Genomic DNA, 19,310 nt, shown 5'->3' on the forward strand with positions numbered 1-19,310 from the left:
TTAGCTTTGGGTCGGGCTCACGCGAGCATGTCAGTATAGCGTATTCCGCATGCGTGCTTTGTGCGTGGAATACACTGTACCAATCTCCCATAGGTGGCCATGTTACTGCTCACACGGGTTGTGCGTGCAAGAAAAAAAACCTCAGCATGTCCTATTTTGGCATGTATTATGATTAGAGATGAGCGAACCTACTCGTTTTGAGTAATTACTCGATCGAGCACCGCGATTTTCGAGTACTTCCGTACTCGGGTGAAAAGATTCGGGGGGTGCCGGGGGAGGCGTGTCGGGGCGGGGGGTAGCAGCGCGGAACAGGGGGGAGCCCTCTCTCTCCCTCTCCCCGCTGCAACCCCCCACTCACCCACGGCACACCCCCCCCCCCCCGAATCTTTTCGCCCGAGTACGGAAGAACTGGAAAATCGCAGCGCTCGGGCGAAAAAGGGGCGTGGCCGAGTAGGCTCGCTCATCTCTAATTATGATGCATACACACCAAGATAGTACATGGCAATGGGCAACACGCAGCCAGCAGGCAATGTCATTACGTACTGACTGCGTGCCACGCACGTATATATCGCAGCCTGCGAAATATAGTCATGTGAGCCCGGCCTTAGTTTGACTTCTGACAGATATATTTGGCGCAGTGTGTTTTTTTGCCGTGTACATCCTTTATATGAACACTTTGTCTCTTCGATCAGATGATAAAATTTAGAATAATACGGTCTCGTTTTCAGATACTGCGACAATTTGATCCCATTTCGAAAACGCCGGCAGCTTCTCACAACCTTCCCTTGTGTCGCAGGATACTTGCCAACTGTCACAGATCACAAGGAGCGTGCCACATTGCAATAAAGTGTCTGAAGGTGTTTAGAAAGAATTGGATGCTTTTGTTCATCAGCTGATAGAAAGAAGCTTTATATAGTATCACATGGGCAAACGTCACAGCGCCACTTCTCTCCTCCCCTATAGTCTATGGACAGCAATCCCAATGATATACTCCGATTTAAATCAAATATGATATACCTGGATCTTAACTTGTACTTCATGTAGAAAGTATATAAAAGGGTTGTCTTACGAATACTATACCTTTCCAATTGTTCTACTGGGCCTTTGTATGCTATAGATATATATTACTTGGGTCCCCAGAGCAAAGAGACATTGAGGCCGCGCTCACACAAGCGGATCGGAATCTGAATGCAGGAGGTCCACAGCAGATTCTGGCTATGAACCCGGCCGGTGACCCTGGGTACCTTATTTTTCTGTACTGCGGATGACTGTGGCGGCACTCCATCAGTCATACGCAGTACAGTATTTTTTTTTTGTTTGCATTTCCCGTGCCACTGCCTAGTGAGGATACAGATACCTACAGCCCATACGCAATGTTAGTCGCATATGGGCTGCTGGTCGGACGGCCTCCTTTGACTTCAATTCCATGCAGAATCCTTAGCAAAATAAAGCATGCTGCGACTCTTCTTCCACTCGCGGAATACACAATTCGTATCCATGAGTGTTAAGCACATGCTTTTCGATGTCTACGTTTTGCCATGGATCTTCCACGTGGAAGCCGATTTCGCAATTGGAATCCGCCCATGAGAGCCTGGCCTAAGACCGAGCGTCTCTTACTATGAAAGATCCAACCATTCCGATAAAGGGCTCACGCACATATTTTCATTGCGTATTACGCATGCGATCTGCGGCCGCATGACATGTAAAATAAATGGACCTCCATTGATCCATTCACATTAGCATGTAGATACGTACGAGAAATAGATCGCAGCATGCTTGATTTCTCGGCGTACCACGCATCGTGAGGCCTATTCCTTTCTATGGGGAGCGTATGCAACGCCATCCATACGCAATACATTCATACATAACCTCACTATAAAACAGAGCAGGGAATTTAAAAAAAAAAGGCAGTCACACTGTGCATGACTGCTTGCATGGGGTAAGCGGTCATGCGCAGTACACTCGCTGCCATAGGCGGTCTCTGCCGTCAGAGCTGGCACCCCATGGACAGGTAAAACGCTGTGGGACACCCGCAGCATTTTACCCGTAAGGTCATGTGCATGAGCCATAAGGCCGCCTTCACACAGGACGGAAATACTGCAGAATTTCTGCTGCAGAGGTAATTCGCCAGTACCGGCTATGGGGAGATCCCCTTCACATGCTGCGGAAAACTTCTGCACCAAATCCACAATGTTTTGGGAAAACGCTGCAGATTCTAAATACTCAGCATGTCTGTGGGTTTCATCTCTTGAAATAGAAGGGTTAAAATGCGCAACATTTCCGTAAAACAGTACCAAAATCCCAAACCATTTAAGTGCAGATTCAAAGCGCATTTGCAGCAGCTTTTCCGCTGTGGAAAGCTGGCAGCTGACACGTGCCACGTGAAGGAGCCCTAATTGTTACATAGACAGCCATACAATTGTAAGAACCGCCATGTACTACTGCATGTCGCGCTACAGGTCACATGTCCAGTTATCTATAGCGATTCCGGACAGGACAGCAAATCATCAGGGGTTTCTGAAGCAGACCCGTGGCGATTGGCTTGTCTTTTAATGTGTGTAACCTAGATCGACTTCCTCCAAATCTGATGTATTTTTTTTTTTAAAAAAAGAACTATTTTGCGCTGTCAACAAATGGCGAGGTGACAATACACTCATGCAGGGTGTACGGATTCCACTGATGCATCTTACCAAAGTCGGAGTCTTTAAAGCACGCGCCCAGGTTGTCCTGCTCCTCCTCGTAGTCGTCCACTGTGATGTTGTTCTTGGTGGCCTTCTTGCTGACTCGCTTGCTCGTACACTTGTTGTTGCCTGATTTCTTAGAGTTTTGGGCTGATATGGAATTATTTTTAGACTGGTTTGTATTCCACGACGTCTGTAGACAGGAGTCAGAAGGCAAGTTAGCCATCGACAACATGCCCTGTATTGCTTCTTGTGTGCTTGGGGAGGCAGGTGGCTGACTGTGGAGCAAAAAAGTAAAGTTCAGTTACAACACAGCACAACAATTACCTTGCCGATCCCCTTTCTCCTACCGTGCGTCCTCGCCTGCACGTGCCTCTTAGGCCCAATGGAAAATTCGGGCCCTGCAAATTGTTAATATTATAGTGTATTACGGTCTGGGGATCTATTGCTCATTACTGACCACGGATCTCCATGTGAATAACCGTCTACCAGCAAGAACATAGAACAGATAGTCGAAAACACAGGATGCACCCAAGTGGTTGGACGTAGATGTACAAATAGAAGAGCAGCACGTTGCCGGCAGATTACAGCAGATACAGGTCCGTAGTCCTAAGAGCCAAAACAACCCAAAATACAGCAGACTGTTATGAGTCTGGTGTATTTATGAGGGAACCCCCCCCCCCCCCTGCATATAGTGATTGGCAAGCTGCCATAGATGCACATATACATAGCAATATGTCAATCATTGACCGGACTCATAGCTATCAGTCTACTGTATTCTTTCAGCACTCATATTAGCCAAAAGGCACAGATTTGTGGGCTTCTTTTGGCTACGAGGATACGGACCGGTAGCTGTAGTACGCTGTGCTTACATAGAGCCAACAGATCCACTTTAATACTTTTTCGCGAACCGTATGAGCGGACCATATGAGCGGTGCACCAGCCTCCCCTTCGGCAGAACATATGCTGGATTCATCAACAAAGCATGCTGCTGCCACCGTTTCCCAAGACTTTTCACAGTAGAAAAAAGTTAGAAAGCTTTGCTTGAAAAAGGAAATGAAACGTGCGGCGGAGTTTGGTACATCTTTTCAGCATGACTTTGCTTGTACTTAGTTCACTTTATTATTTATTGATACGTGATTTTTTGTACTGTAATTTTTACATGACACATTTTTATATAGGAATACCCAATCAGAGTCTCTGGGACCTATAGATCTTTTTGTTCTGCTGTGACCTTTAATTCCCCATCCAATGGATCCCTGGTTTTCTTCTAGTCTCCTTATGTTGTTTGGGATATGTATATTATGTAGGTCTTTAATAAATTAACGGTTTGGTATTATGATATTTTTGTTTTTGGTGTTCACTTTGCTCAACTAGTTGTATGTCTGGCTTGGCTCTGACATATCGGTACGTGTCGCCACGAACACCATATTTTGCATTTACTTATTGGTGTTCGGACGGCACCGCTCAGCCTCTTTAGCTTGCCTGTTTCTGCATCTCTCAATTGTGTTGATGATGTTTCCGATGAAATGCAGGATTGCGGTCACAATGAAATAAATGGAAGCGCCATCAACATAGTTCTGTGATATGGAAGTCCCTTAGCTAAAGGCATGTGCCCCATTCTAGCAAACAGGCGCTGGTCCCAGCTCATAGACCCCTAGCCAACGCAACCTTCCCATAGGTCACCCGCCAAATGAGAATATTCATTTTCTCAATGCAGTGTCCTTATTTAACCTATTGATAGAAATGGGAAGAAATCAGCACATCACTTGTGAAATCTGCCAAGAATTCTGCAGCTTGTTCCTGTGTATGATCTCCTCTTACTCCTCCCCAGAGGTAATTGTAGGTGAAATAGACCATCAAACCTGCAGGAAGAACTGCTGCTGGGTATATCTAGAGCTCTGCGCAATTAACCACCACATATAAGAACAGGCCAGATCATTTAGTCAAAATGCCCATTACTGAATAAAGATGGAAATTCATATCTGTGTGCAGGAAGCCCGGCAATTTACTATTAAATTCAATACTGTCTGCATTTTAATCTGTGTAATGAAGGACATTACTCATAGCTGAAACCTCAATGCATTTTAGCATATGTTATCGTAACCCAATGCCGTATAGCCCTAATGCACTTATTAAAAGCCTTCTGTTATTTGTTCATATCCTCCTGCAGATGTATGTCACTATGAAGAGCACAGGGTGCCAATAGCCAATTCTGGTGAATGCCAATCAAGCTTCATGGATCCCGTTATAGTATGTTGGCCACAAATACCACCCTCATGGAGTCTGTTTTTGACAGTTTGGTCAGAAACATGTAGACCAGTAACCTATTGGAGGTCATTTTGTAGGGTTCTGGCAGCGCTCCTCCGGTTCCTCCTTGTACAATGGAGAATATACCAGTTCTGACATTGGGTTAAAGCCATTCTATAGACCTGACCTGCTCCCCTCATGTAATGGCCCATGTCCTGGTATCTGCTCCATGCTCTTGAGACAGTGCTGGGAGACACAGTAAACCATCAAGGAGGAGCAGGACTACCTGTACAACCAGATTTGGCTGCAGGTACCGCCTACTGCTTCCAGTAGTGACGAGGACAATACAAAACCCAACGCTAGAGAGGAATCAGGAGGGATAAGCAGAGAGGAATTGTCTGCGGTCACCACCTGAGAAACCATTCCCTTTTAGGGGGTCTTGCTTTTGCCTCTCCAGTCACCTGTTAATAATTTAATTTGTACTAAAAGTGGTGCTTCTGCTTCCTAATTGGACAGACGAATATCTCTGAAGTTTATAGGATTCTCCTAGCTTTAAGCAACAACCAAGGTAGGTAAAGTATGATGTGTGGCTATGAGAGTATCCTACACAAGAAAGACAGACATAAAGAGAGAAGAGGGATGAGAAAACACAAAAGTGTCTGTGCAAAGTTGACCCAATGACCAAAGTCAGTTCTCCTTAGCCTGCTAATAGACTGACTACGGTTACATATGAAGTGCAGCTCTGAAGCACAAACTGTTGCTGCGACATACAAAATCAATGAATATTTATAAGCACATAAAGATTTTAATAATTAAGCAGAAATGTATTTGAATAAAATATAGTCATAGGAAGAGGAATTTCACTTAAAGGGGTATTCCCAGTTAGACAAGTGGATGCACATGCTAGACTCACTTATTGACATGAACTCCCTAAACTTTTCTAGTACTCTGGAGCATGATATGAAACTGGGTCGGTGCAGACGACAGCTTCTAGATGCGCAGGGTGTTCAGAATGTAAGCATATTAAGATATGAAATCGGTACTGCAGAATGCTCAGCTTAGGGTCCAGACAGCAAGTCGCTCATATTCTGTTTTGATAGGCTGAACCGAGAACTGATTTTTTAGCCTGTGTCACACGAGCGTATGTGCATTTGCGCACGATTTTGCATATCAGCGGTTGCAGTTTTGCATTCGCAATTGCGTTTTTTGAGTTAGTTTTTGAATGTGCCAAAGAACCCGCAGCCACGGTCCCGTACATTGAAAAGGCTAATTAGCCTAATTAGTTTTATATGCTCTATTTTCCTGAGCAAATGTGCAGGGAAATAGACCATGCAGCGTATTTTTTGTGTGCGACGCAATTGGGCATGGAAAATACACGCTTGTGAGCAAATCCATTGAAATCAATGGGGTTCTATTCACTGCATATTGTGCACAGAAGTTTTACCACACAGTGTAACACAGGCCGAATTGTAAACACTGGACACACATTTTTATAGACATGTAAACCTTATAAGGAAACGGTGCATAAACACATTGTATGACTAAGTAGATATATTTACTAAAAACAAGACTGACCCTGGAGGATATATCGTTACACGAGGCGGATACGCTACAGATTTTCCACCTGGAAAATCTGTCGCTTATTTGCACATATCCTCAAGGGTTAATCTGGTTTTCGTAAATATGTCTAAAAACCCACAGCATTAAAGTAACAGCAAAGTGGAAGAACTTTAAACAAAGGTCATCCACATACAATAGAAAAATCAGCTCAGCGTTGCATTTATGCTCCATGTGGATGTACCCTAAGAGAGGTTTTCCCACAATGGGCATTACCTACTCACAGGTAGGTGATAAATGTCTGATCACTGGGACCCCACAATCACTAGAATGGGGGGTCCTCAGCCCCCTGTTCATTCCGACTGCGCAACCGCAAACCTTTGAAGGGAACGGTGGTCGAGCATGCCCAGTCTGGCTCCATTCAAAGTCTTGTGGATGGATAAAGACAGCCAATGACAATGCTGAATGGAGCAACAGGGCACATGTTCAACTTCTGTTCCCTTCAAAGATCTCCTCACTATGGTTGTGCAATGAGAAGGAATGGAAGCCTCATGGTAGTGACAGATGAGGTTCCAGCGATCCGACATTCATTATCACCTATCCTGTGGACAAGTAAGTTGTAGGAAAACTCCTTTAAAGGGGTTCTCCCACTTCTAGTTGTTTTCAGACAGCTCTGTACGTGTACAATTGCTTAGGTTGGTACTGACACTTCAATAGTATTCAGCCTGCAGTACCAACATTGGCCACTGCATAATGTACGGAGCTGTTGGAAAACAGCAAGAAGTGGGAAGAACCCCTTTAAGCAGACTCTCTCATCTCCAAGACCCACTCATGTATCTCAAATTATCTACAAATTTGTAGTAGGTTTTTTCATATAATATATAGGTTTTGAAGTGTTTTCCTATTAATTTTCCACATGGCCAGTGCTTCTGAAATGCATGGGAAAGGTTTCTCTCTTTTTTTTTCTTTCCGTGCATACAAGAATATCATCAGTAAGGAAACTTCAGAAAGGATAGGTCGTTCTATCATAAAAGTCAAAGGAGGATATATTGGATGCCCCTACCCATGAAACTAGGTTGGTGAAAAGCGTATGTGCTGTACCTTTCAATTTCCACATAAATGCATTAATCTCTGTTTTGATAGAAAACACCTTGTCTGCACTTACCAGCCATTCCAACAAACATTTATCCAGCAGGACACCTAAGTACAGCAGACATTTGCCCCAGGTGTAGAACTTTTACAAGATAGCAACAAAAGTTATTTCCTTGTCACTTTAAAACATCTTGACACAAATTCTGAGCGGTGTTGAGACTGCTAGGATACAAGACGGGGCTGCAGGCATTCTCAGTGGTTCAAACATAAAACTGTCAAGGAGCTGTCACACTCCAATGTATCCAGATAAATCCCGGGAAGGAGAACATCTCCCAAGTGCTGCTCTCACCTACCTATTTGAGTTATAATCCAAGCCACCAACTTCTTTACTTGCTTGCAAAAGGTCCAGAATGCCCCCAGAACTTGTGCTGTCCTTCTTCACTTTGGAGTTTCGGGCTGGTTTTGCTTCTGTATCAATGTGAAGAGATCCCTCGTCTGAGGAGTCGTCGCTCTATATTGCGAGAGACAGTGTTAAAAATTACCTTCTCCCTCAGAAAACACTCTAATCTGTCCAGTATCTAAAGATCTCAAAAACATCATAGAGCCTTTTTTGAGTATCCAGATCAAAGAATCCCCTCTCCTGTCTTGTAGATTGCTTTATTTTGTCGAATATTTCATGATTTCAGAAGCATCATAAAACATGTTACCCTATTCTGCACACCTAGATCAAAGAAAAGACATAGAACAAGCAGGATTGTACATCACTCTACCCTTCCATGTATACCAAGATTTTACACTCACTCTTCTCTGTATTGTAGATCACTTTACCTTAACACAAATTACAATCCCTATAGCTCTCTAAATTGTCTTCAGTATCAATAGTCTGCTATAGTGCGATAATAAGTTAGACATATACACAGGCTGCTGTATAATGTCCTTCATGATGCTGTTATTTATGGGCATGCTACAGCCAGCACAATCCACAGTTTTCTCCATGTCCACTATACAAGAAGACATCATAACAGCTAGTCTCCTTCAGCAGCTCAGAGTAAACTGAGAAACAGAAATGGAGTCTGCAAAGGAAAATAGTGAAAAATCCAGGATAACAGTCATGTAAAGGTCAAAATATTTTATTCCTTTCCTATTCTGAAAGGCTATCTGAAAGTGCAGGTAGGCTTTAAAGGGGTTATCCAGGCCTTAATAATTGATGGCCTATCATCGAGATAGGACATAAATATCTGATTGGTGGGGTCCCTGTCCTGAATTTCCACTGACCAGCTCACTAAAGGCCCTTTTAGAAGGGACGAATATTGGGCAAACGATGCCCGACACTCATTCCCGCACATACTTGCTCTCGTGCTGCTGCACGGGAGTTAGTATCGCCGCTGGCTTACAGCAGGGCGGCTGCAGGAGATTTCTCTCCTCGCTATCCTTCACCCCTCTCTATTGACTTAACCTAGCAGCCGTTCAGTACTGAACGACTGCTATTTACACTGAGCAATCAGTATAAACCATGGACGATGAGCTGCTCGCTGATCACTCAATGTAAACAGCAGCAGTTCAGTATTGAACGGCTGCTATGTTAAGCCAATGGAGAGCGGCGGGGGAGTGCAAGAAGAGAAATCTTCTGCAGCCTCCCCACCCCACCTGGTGGCCACTCTGCGAGCGAGCCAGCAGTACTAGGTCCTGTGCAACAGCATGGGAGCAAGGAAACACAGGGACGAGTGTTAGGCATCGTTTGCCCGACATTCGTCCTGTCTAAATGAGCCTTTAGTGAGCTGGTCAGTGGGAGTCCTGTCTAAATGGTGCTCATTCGAGGGCTGCAACCGTTTCAATGTATATATCTAAGTGTGATCCTGTTTGTACTCCTAGCACTGTATTTCTATAGCGACTGTTCTGAGTACTGCAGGCTTCTTGCCCTGTTTATCCACAGTCCCCCATGATCAATATCTATCCTGAGGAGACGCTATGAATTTTCAAAGCCAGGATAACCCCTTTAAATAGGCAGTGCCCCAGACTACATGGGTATACGCGTATAAGCACCCACTTTTCCAAACAACATGTGGACTGAGACCTCAGCTTGTACTTTACATGCCAAGACAAAATATCCATTCCGCTTATATTTTTTTCCATCAATCCCTTTAAATATTTTTCTGCACTCCTTGAACGGTAATAACTATGACTACCAGGCAAAAACCTGCAAATGAATGAGTTAAAGGCAACTGCATGACTTCAAAAGAACACCGCAGGTAGCCACATGTCAATTTAACTCCTTTAAAGTTGTCACTTGTCACCTGTCAGTTTTAGTAAATACTTGTATTCGCCGTGAAATAATAAATCTGGTGCAACTTTTCTTATTACTCTGCACTGTGCTGTTCCCCTGTCATTCCTCCTGGAAATCTATGAATAAATTGACAATTGGGTGTTCCCATTCTCCTTGCCAAAGGGGTATGCCCCTACACAGTCTGACACTATAAGCACTGATTGAGGTCAGTGTGAAGGACAGCTGACAACCGGTAACACCCAGCTGTCAATTTATGCATACATTACTAAGAGGAATAACAGGGAAACAGCAAAACACTGAAAGAAACGATTCTCCTGAATTGTAATGTTATGGGGAGTTCAGTTATTTACTAAAGCAGATATGTCAGGAAAGCAGACAGATCCTCTGGAGCCCTGAAGTCAATGGGCAGAAGGATCCAAATGTATGGCATATGTTTGAATCCTTATGAAATATACGCACATACATAAAATTACATACGTGCACATATATTTATAACACTTATAAGTCAAACCACATCAAGGAGGACAGGTTTCATACCTTATACTTCTTTTCCAAAATTTTGGGTTTCTTGGGTGGCACAAGAGGAGGAGTTTCTTTTGCATCTGATAAAACTGGACATATAATCACAATTTAGTTCTAGATGTCATTTATTGCACGCTTGGAAGAAATACATACACAGACATTAGGAGGAGGCCTACTTATAAGTCAAAGTTAAGAACATTGCCTAATTTTATATATATATATATATATATATATATATATATATATATATATATATATATACATACACATATACACACACCCACATACACACACACACATACATACACACACACACACACATTCCTACATGTCTGTTACTTTTTTAATATTGCAGAGTGGTTACAAAAATACCACACGCCTGATATATGACTTCAAACACAACTGTGGCAGGTAATTTGCAGCTTCTCCACTAGAGGTCAGTGATCCAAGCTTTTCCATTATTATTTGGTATCCCCTGCTTTATAATAGAGTTAAACTAGATCAATAAAGCCAGAGACATTTTGCAATGCTAGAGTGCATAACATAACCAGACTGGGGTAAACTTAGAAATTAAGACAAGAGGAGATGTCGTCACCACGTAAAAATTGTTCGTAATTTGTATTTAGAGACTACAATGGATTCATTAGTGGGACGTGACCTCTGTAAATACATATAATTGTACAATTAAGGGGGTTTTCCAGACAGTTTCGATTGCTGACCTCCTGAGACATCATCAATAGATGACGGGCTGGGGTCCACTGCTCGGGACCCTGACCAATCAGCTGTCACAATGCACAGGGTACAGAGCAGAAACAGACAGATCCGACCCGTGTTGTGGCTGGCACTGGTAATTGCAGTTGCAACTCTCACTGATGTTAATGGGAGCTGCGCCTGCAATCACCAGTAACGGTCACTACGCAGGGGTCGGAGCTATCTGCTTCCGCTCTGTACCCTGCGTGTTGTGGCGCTGACAGTGGGCGCCTGCACAGCTGAGCAGTCTGGCTCCTGGGCGATCAGCTATTGATGACCTATCCTAAGGAAAGGTCATCACTAGAAACTGCCTGGAGAACCACTTTAAGATGAGGATATGTCAGGGTCCCTTGAAACCCCTTAATGACGCGGACCCTTTTTTCCATTTTCGTTTTTTCCTCCCCCCTTTAAAAAAATTGTAACTCCTTTATTTATCCATCTACATCGCTGTATGAGGACTTGTTTTTTGCGGGACGAGTTGTATTTTTCAATGGTGCTATTTAATGTAACATATAATGTACTGAAAAACTTTTAAAAAATTCTAAGTGGAGCACAATGAAAAAAAAACGACATTTCACCATCTTTCGGTGCGTCTTGTATCAACGGCACACAAACTGCAACAAAAACGGCATGATAACTTTATTCTATGGGTCAATACGATTACTACGATAACAAACTTGTAGAGTTTTTTTTTTTTTTTTTTTTGCTGTACTACTTGTATTTTTTTTCAAAGACATTTAATTTTGTACAATTATTTTCTGCTGCCATCTTCTGCGCACAATAACTTTTTTATTTTTCCGTCGTCGTGCGAGGGATCACTTTTTGCGAGACGTCCTGTAGTTCACGTTGGTACCATTTCGGAATACAAACGACTTTTTGATCGCTTTTTATTGCATTTTTTCTGGGAGACAGGGTGACTGAGAAAGTGCATTTCTGGCGTTCTTTATTTTCTTTTTTCGTACGACGTTCACGGTAAATAATGCACTACCTTGATAGATCAGAGTTTTACGGACACGGCGATACCGAATATGTATTTTTGTTTTATGAGTTACATTTTTTTTTATTATAGATATGGTAAAAGGAGGGTGATTTAAACTCTTAATACTTTTTTTTCCGCAGTTTTAGTAAAATTTTATTGATCTTTTCTTTCCTTTCCTCCTGGGGGACCGCAACATGCGATACTTTGATCGCTCCTGCAGTATGATGTAATGCCATAGCATTACATCATACTGCAATCTGACAGGCAGTCTATCATGCCACCCCACGGGGATGGCTTGATAGGCAGTCTGGTAATTTAAACCACATAACAGGGACAGTATTAAAGCATTCTCGGTGGGTTTCTATGGCATCTTACATGATAAGTCTCTCTTTGTCGTTGTTTTCTTTCTTCTGATTGGAAACTCGTCAATCTTTAGCTCTCCGTCATCCGAAACGTATTCATACTCGTCCCTGATTGGCTTGTTTTTGTCTTCTTTAAAATTCTGCAAAGAACCGAAGATGCTGGGGCTGTTCTGGGGCTTGATTCCCTTATGACTGTGAAAAATAAGCATGTGTTACAAAAAGGACAAACTTAGAAGAAAGTCTAAAGAAGTGTAACTGAGGGTTAATGACAAGTGATAGCAAAACCACCAAGCCAGCAGCACTGGGATGTGCGAGATTCGGAAACGTTCAGTGGTCACCGTCACCTATCCACCTCTCTTATAAGTGCCGCTAACAAGGATTTTTAGTAGTACAACCTGTTTAACCTTGTGGACAAAAATGTCATCCTGAGCAAAAGCAAAGGCCTACGAAAAGGTAAAGAGATGTGAAGTCATGACTCTGCAATGAGTAACTCATTAAACCCATTACCAATGCTAATGATCACTGCTCAATGGTCTCCAACCTCTCCAGCTGTTGCAATACCACACTTGCTAGCATGTACTGGCAAGCCTTCGGCTGTCTGAGCATGCTGAGAATTGGGGTTTTGATTTGATAGATCTATGAAGAACGGTGGTGAGACAGCCATCAGCCGCCATATCCAGATTAAGGCCCCCTGTCCACGGCCCAGGTGGAATATCGCTAGCGATATTCTGCTGCAGGGGAGGAGGGGGGAGAGCCGACAGGTTTCCAAGATGAGCATATTTAATAGATAGTCTCACGGCGGAGAATCCCGGCAAATGCAGCATGCCGCAATTTAAATCTTGCGAGTGGAGAATTGCTATAATTCTCCACTTTGGGACGTTGGCGCTGCGCTTTCCATAGCAACCCTATGGAAAGCTTTACAGAGCGTGATCTGCGGATCATTGCCCCTGAACAGGAAGCCTAAGGCTACATAGAGAGTTGGCCAATCATTTGTCTACAGCCATCTCTCTATTCTAATCTATAGGATTTATGGAAACATTAAAGTGAGCCCACATGTCATAGACATATGTTGAAGTGTTCAGTGTTACGGGGTCTGAAATCTGAGCCCCTCCATCCTAAATTCAATCCATATTTGCAAAGAACTATTGGCTTACATTGACAGGATGTCCATAGACTATAGTGGGTAAGTAATACACATTCTATAGGTTAAATCTGCAGAAAGTACTGATATGCTCCAGATTTCAAACTACACCACAGGTTAATTTCCGTGCTGAAATATCTGCAAAGTTTTATTGGGATCTCATCTACTGTATTAAGCGGGTGATTTTCTGCACGCAAATTCGCACGCAATACACAGGGGTACAATTGACACACCAAGTGCGGCTTATCTCCAGCACAAACAAAGGATTAGACAGGTTAGAATCCCAACTGTTGGATCCTCGCTCCACCGCTGCCAGGGGACTGTCTTAGAGACTCCAAAATAATTAGTTTGTCATTGAATGCCGTAGCGATTGGCCGGATCCATCAATTAAAATCTAATAGCTTGCAAAGCTTCAATAGTGCTAACTACTGCTAAGTGATCTGACAAGTCATCGGATTTACAAAAAGTACATTTCCATTGTTTTCTAAATATTACATACCTGAATAATTTCTTTCCCGAGAAAGAGAACTTGAATTTGCTATCCTTAATTGAGGAAAATGGGCTTTTCTGTATTTTATGCTCCTCTTCCATTTTTAGTAAGGAATCTGGCTTGCTGTTCTGCAATGGAAGGAAGTAAACGGGTTAATCAGTCTTCCGGCGTATTTACCGTTAAATAACCAACCTTGATTGGATTTATGTTAATCACAATCAATTCAGGTTGGCTTTGCACATTTGTATTGTGCTGTAAACATATTTAAATGTACGGTCGACTGTATTACAAAGTTTATCTCAATCTGTCGAGAGTTAAGTATTATCGCAATGAATATACTGTATATAGTTGTCAAAATGTGCATTAACGTAATGATCTCATTTTCATTCCAGCGCGGGAAGATGGCACGAAGCTGCAGACGGCGCGAGAGCAATAGGAGTCATTTAGGAAAATGAAAAATTGCAATTCAAACGCTGCTTTTGCAAATCTCTGCAGCCGACGGGTTTGCCTCAATGTCTATGTGAAGGTGGTGTATTTGATGATATGCGAAGAATACGGCTGGGAATAAGCATTCCCTGTAGATATAATAACGCTCCTCCATTTTTTTCAGCTCATTACTGTAGCGACGAGACATCCTGCATTGTATATCTACCTCGCCGGCCCTGTTGTTCTACTTTATGGCGCATTAACGAACAAAAATGAAAATACGTACTGCAAAGATTTATTCATATCATGAGTGGACTTTAGTAAGGTGACTACGGAAACTAGCAGATGTGCCCTTCAAGGTGCTTCCTTCTTCAATCAGCTCATTGCCGCCGGTTGGCCTTTAGAATGCCTTGCTGTTATTGAGAAGTCTGCAAGGCATTCTAAAGGCCAACCTGCGGCACTGAGCTGATTGAAGAAGGAAGTCTTTCCCAGTCATACGAATGTAATATTACATGGCGCCCATCCAGCGGAATGTCCATGTAATAAAATGGCCAGGTTGAGTTCGGCAAAACAGAAGTCACTGATTATAATGAGTTGCGCCTGCAATTACATGCGTTGGCCACTACGCAGGGGTCAGAGCCACTTCCATGGTGGGCCTCTGGGGAGCCTTATACTATTAATAGGCATTTAGAACTCTTTGCATTATCTGTGACATGCTCTTTACTCTTGGATGGGGATTATACTGGAGATGCATTGATGGCTATTGCCCTAGACATATTTAATGATATATATCTATTTGGATTTGGATTATGCTCTCAGGGACTCATATCTGTATGTAGCATATCAGTATACTTATTTAATTAGTTTTTATGTGTTTTTTCTTTTTGGATGTATGTTTTTTCTATATTTAATAAATATATACTGTATATACTTGAGTATTAGCCAACCCGAGTATAAGCCAAGGCACTTAATTTTACCACAAAAAATTGGGAAAATTAGGTGCCTCGAGTAGCTAGACTATTGAAAAAAAAACAAAAAAAAAAAACGCAATACTCACCTTGCAGCTGGTGTCTGTGTCCCCGGTGATAGTCTGTAATTCTCCCCGCCGTCAGCTCTCTCTGATAAACAGGGCTTTGAATTTCCTCACCGTCAGCACGTAAGCGCTGTGATTGGATCGAACGCCAGCCAATCACAGCCGGTGCTCGATAAACCAATCACAGCCATTCAGTGATGTCATTCACCCAATGGCTTTAAATGATCGAGCGCCATCTGTGATTGGCTGGTGCTCAATCCAATCACAGCGCTTACTTGCTGTCGGCAGGGAAATTCAAAGCCTCGTTTAGCAGAGAGATGACAGCGGGGAGTATTACAGAGCAGCTTGCCGCACAGCCGGGGAGACCATCATGGCTGCCAGCTGTGAGGTGGGTATTGCGTTTTTTTTTTATCTAGCTCACTCAAGTATAAGCTAAGAGGGGCTTTTTCAGCATAAAAATGTGCTGAAAAAGTCGGCTTATACAGGAGTATATACGGTATATTTTTATAAGTCCTGCACTCCAGTTTGCTTTTCTTCTGTTTGATATATATTATAGGAGGGACTTTTTGTTATATGTATGGGTCATATGAAGTAAATATTAGCTACTCCTGATATATGATTTATGATGTCCTGCGGCTTTTGTTAAACTAATTAAATTGGCTGCAGCACTCTGGAGAGAGCCGGTGCCCCTTCATTGTGTACCAGTCCCAACTCTGGACATTTTGTAGCAGCTGTGCCTGGTATGGCAGCTCAGTCCCACTGAGAGTGAATGGGACTGAGCTGCCCCAACACAGGCCCTTATTATACAGGGCAATTCAAAAAGAATGGTGCAAAGGTAAAGCTGATTTCTTCATAACTGAATTGACATACAACAGTCAGAATGACATGAGAAGATAGAAGATCGCTTCAAGCTTTTATTGCACCCTACAGATGTTGAATGTGGGCACCGCTGGTGATACGGCAGATGTCAAGAAGGTAGCCCAGCTCTGCCCAGACACATCCCGGCATATCTTCTGTTGTCGATTCCACTGCAGCGGAGACGCGTTGTGTTAGGTCTTCGAGTATCACTAACGGCGCCCACATCAGACATCTGTAAGGTGTTTATAAAAACTTGAAGTAGTTTTCCTCTTTTTGCAGGTCACTCTGGCTGTTGCATGTTAATTCATGTATGAAGAAATTAGCGTTAATTTTTCACTATTCTCTTTGGATCATCTTGTATATACAGAACTGTGGCTGGTGAACAGTGAAGGGGATGTGACTCCTACAATCAGCTGACTGCGGAGCTGCCAGGGGTTGAACCTCCATTTATCGAATACCGATGACCTAGGATTAGAATAGGCCATCAGTTATGTAGTCCTGCATAATGACAGATCAAGAAGAGCTCTAAATACAAATATGTTGAGATTTTTAACCATAGAAGTGCTTCACCCCATACACAAACCATCATTTTCCTAAAAGCTTGGGTAACAGTACTTCTGTCTGTCCTGTCACCTGAAGCTGTATGGCCAGGACTTTACAGCTGTGACTCAAGTTTCACCTACTGTATTCCGAGTTAATAGTTTACAACTTGTTAAACCCTTTAATGGCCTATCTTTTTTTTTGATAGGTCATCAGTAGTAGATCAGCAAGAGTCTACTGCCTGGGACCCCTGCTGATCAGCTGTTCGCCAGTCCGGTGCACTCATGCGCTAAGCTGATTTCTGCAAGAAGCAGACAGCTCCATTCTCACTGCAATGGCCTGGTTTGATATTACAGGCAAAATTCTCATTGAAGTGAATGGGAACTTTGCCTGTACTACCAAGCCTGGCCACTGCAGTGAGAATGGAGCTGTCTGCTTCTTGGGGAAATCAGCTCAGTGCATGAGCGGAGCACACTGGCCCAATGAACAGCTAATCTGTGAGGATCCTGTGCGGCAGAGCCTCATCAATCTTCTATTGATGGCCTATCCTAGATCTAGGCCATCACTAGTTCACAACTGGACAACCCCTTTAAAAGTCCCATCTGGGATGCCTAAAAGTAATGGCAGGCTTTCTTGCATGTGTGGTAACAATGCCAGCCATGCCAATCAACCATAAGCATGCCTAGAGGGAGTGCCAGGTATTTTACAATGGAAGTACTGGCAACCCATTTGTACTCCAGGTGTGTAACAGAGTAACAATGACGCACGGATTGATTTCATTTTTCCTCCATCACTCGGAGGTATTGCTGACCATGTGAGAACTTGCACCGTACACAACGGTGGCATGATACACTTAGGGTAAATTCACACGTGGCAAATTTCTGCGACCGTTCCATTTATCTGAACGACACTTGCAGAAATTAACATGCTTGCTGCAGCAACCACCACATTCTGCAACAAGTCTGCCGTGTCTGCTTACCTTAATGCTGCATTAAATCGATAAACGTATAGATTTTAATAGGTTTCCTAAAACGACTTATAATTGAACGCTGCAATTTAATACGTTAAAATGGTTCCCTGCACTCCCATGAAATAACAAAGATCTAATATATGTGATGATAATCCTCTGCGAACAGCCTGCGCACCAAGTATCTTTAAAAAGGAGTGATAATTGAGTAAGATTTTTCACTGACTAATACGTATTATTTCTGTGCTTCCTCTCGGTTCACGTAGGTCTCTTAGCTATGATAGCACAAAAGAAAAACAGTTCCCACAAGTGATAATTACATGTAATTATCAGATACAATGTTACAGAGAAATAAAATTGTGGGTTTGAATGTAATGTAAAGGCACTGGATGCTTACTGTAGGAGACCAACCGGGAAAACTAGAAGCCGAATGGATAAAATAGAAGGCTTGGTTTTAATTCTTTTACTTTTGGAAATATGTAAAGAAACACCTTGAAAAATACAAAAACTAATGAGAAGGTCATGCTAAAATGACACCTTTAGACGTTTAGAATTAGACCTTTAGAATTCTCGCAGCGGGACCCGACCCGAGCGTCTGCTGAGAGCAGCGCGGGCACTCACCTCTCCCGCGGCCCTGGCTCTTTCATGTGCCGGCTGCCGGCACATGTGCAGAGCGGGGCCAGCGGCCGGTGAGCGACAAAATAGAGCATGCTGCGATTTGTTTTGCCGCGTGAGATATCGCACGGCCAAATTGCGGCCGTCTGCATAGGATTGCGTTTGCTAACGCAATCCTATGGCAGCTTCCAGGGGCGGAAATCCTGCTGTAGAATTTCTGCTCGTCTGCAGGCGGCCTTAAAGAAAGGGTGTTCCACTTGCAAAAGCTATTGCAGATTTACAAGAGAGACTAGTCCTGATCTGATGTCCCAGGCATCAGACATGAGAGCCTTTCGTCAGAGACTTAGACTTCAGCTAACCAGGGTAGGTGGTATACTTTGTCTATAAAACACTCTAAGACAATGTAACCATCATACAGCCCAGTATCTGGGCACAGAATTACCATATACCTGGCGGTTTAGTAAACTGCTATTGAAGAGCCTCTATGCTCAGGGCGCGGAGCATTTAAGTCACTCACAAACCAAATCACTCACTCACGCACGGACGGACGGAAAGGTCATTGTTAGTAGTTTGATACCTTGTATTTCCACTTCGCTTCCGTTTTGATTTTATTCTGCTCTCTGATTTCAAACTTTTCGATCTCATTGTTCTTCTTTGTCGTTTCCTCTTTGATTGGGATACTTATCTCTTCTTTAGGTGTCTGGAAAAGAGAAACAGATATAAGTAATGGTAAAGAGAACGTATTGATTTATGGATACTACAT

At 43.0% G+C, this 19,310-nt stretch overlaps 1 protein-coding gene across 5 annotated transcripts in view; it reads right to left on the minus strand.

Annotated features, from left to right (window-relative positions):
- PHF2 (PHD finger protein 2) overlaps window positions 1-19,310 on the minus strand; it is a 227,324-nt gene that overhangs the window by 30,695 nt on the left and 177,319 nt on the right. For all 5 annotated transcript variants that reach the window (XM_066596505.1, XM_066596503.1, XM_066596502.1 and 2 more), the window contains exons 13-18: window positions 19,125-19,247; window positions 14,118-14,236; window positions 12,491-12,669; window positions 10,402-10,475; window positions 7,934-8,091; window positions 2,691-2,959 (exon numbers count right to left, since the gene is read on the minus strand). In XM_066596505.1, coding sequence (XP_066452602.1) covers window positions 2,691-2,959; window positions 7,934-8,091; window positions 10,402-10,475; window positions 12,491-12,669; window positions 14,118-14,236; window positions 19,125-19,247 — 922 coding nt within the window. The remainder of the gene's footprint in view (window positions 1-2,690; window positions 2,960-7,933; window positions 8,092-10,401; window positions 10,476-12,490; window positions 12,670-14,117; window positions 14,237-19,124; window positions 19,248-19,310) is intronic.

Source organism: Eleutherodactylus coqui, chromosome 3, assembly GCF_035609145.1.
Source record: "Eleutherodactylus coqui strain aEleCoq1 chromosome 3, aEleCoq1.hap1, whole genome shotgun sequence".
NCBI lineage: Eukaryota > Metazoa > Chordata > Amphibia > Anura > Eleutherodactylidae > Eleutherodactylus > Eleutherodactylus coqui.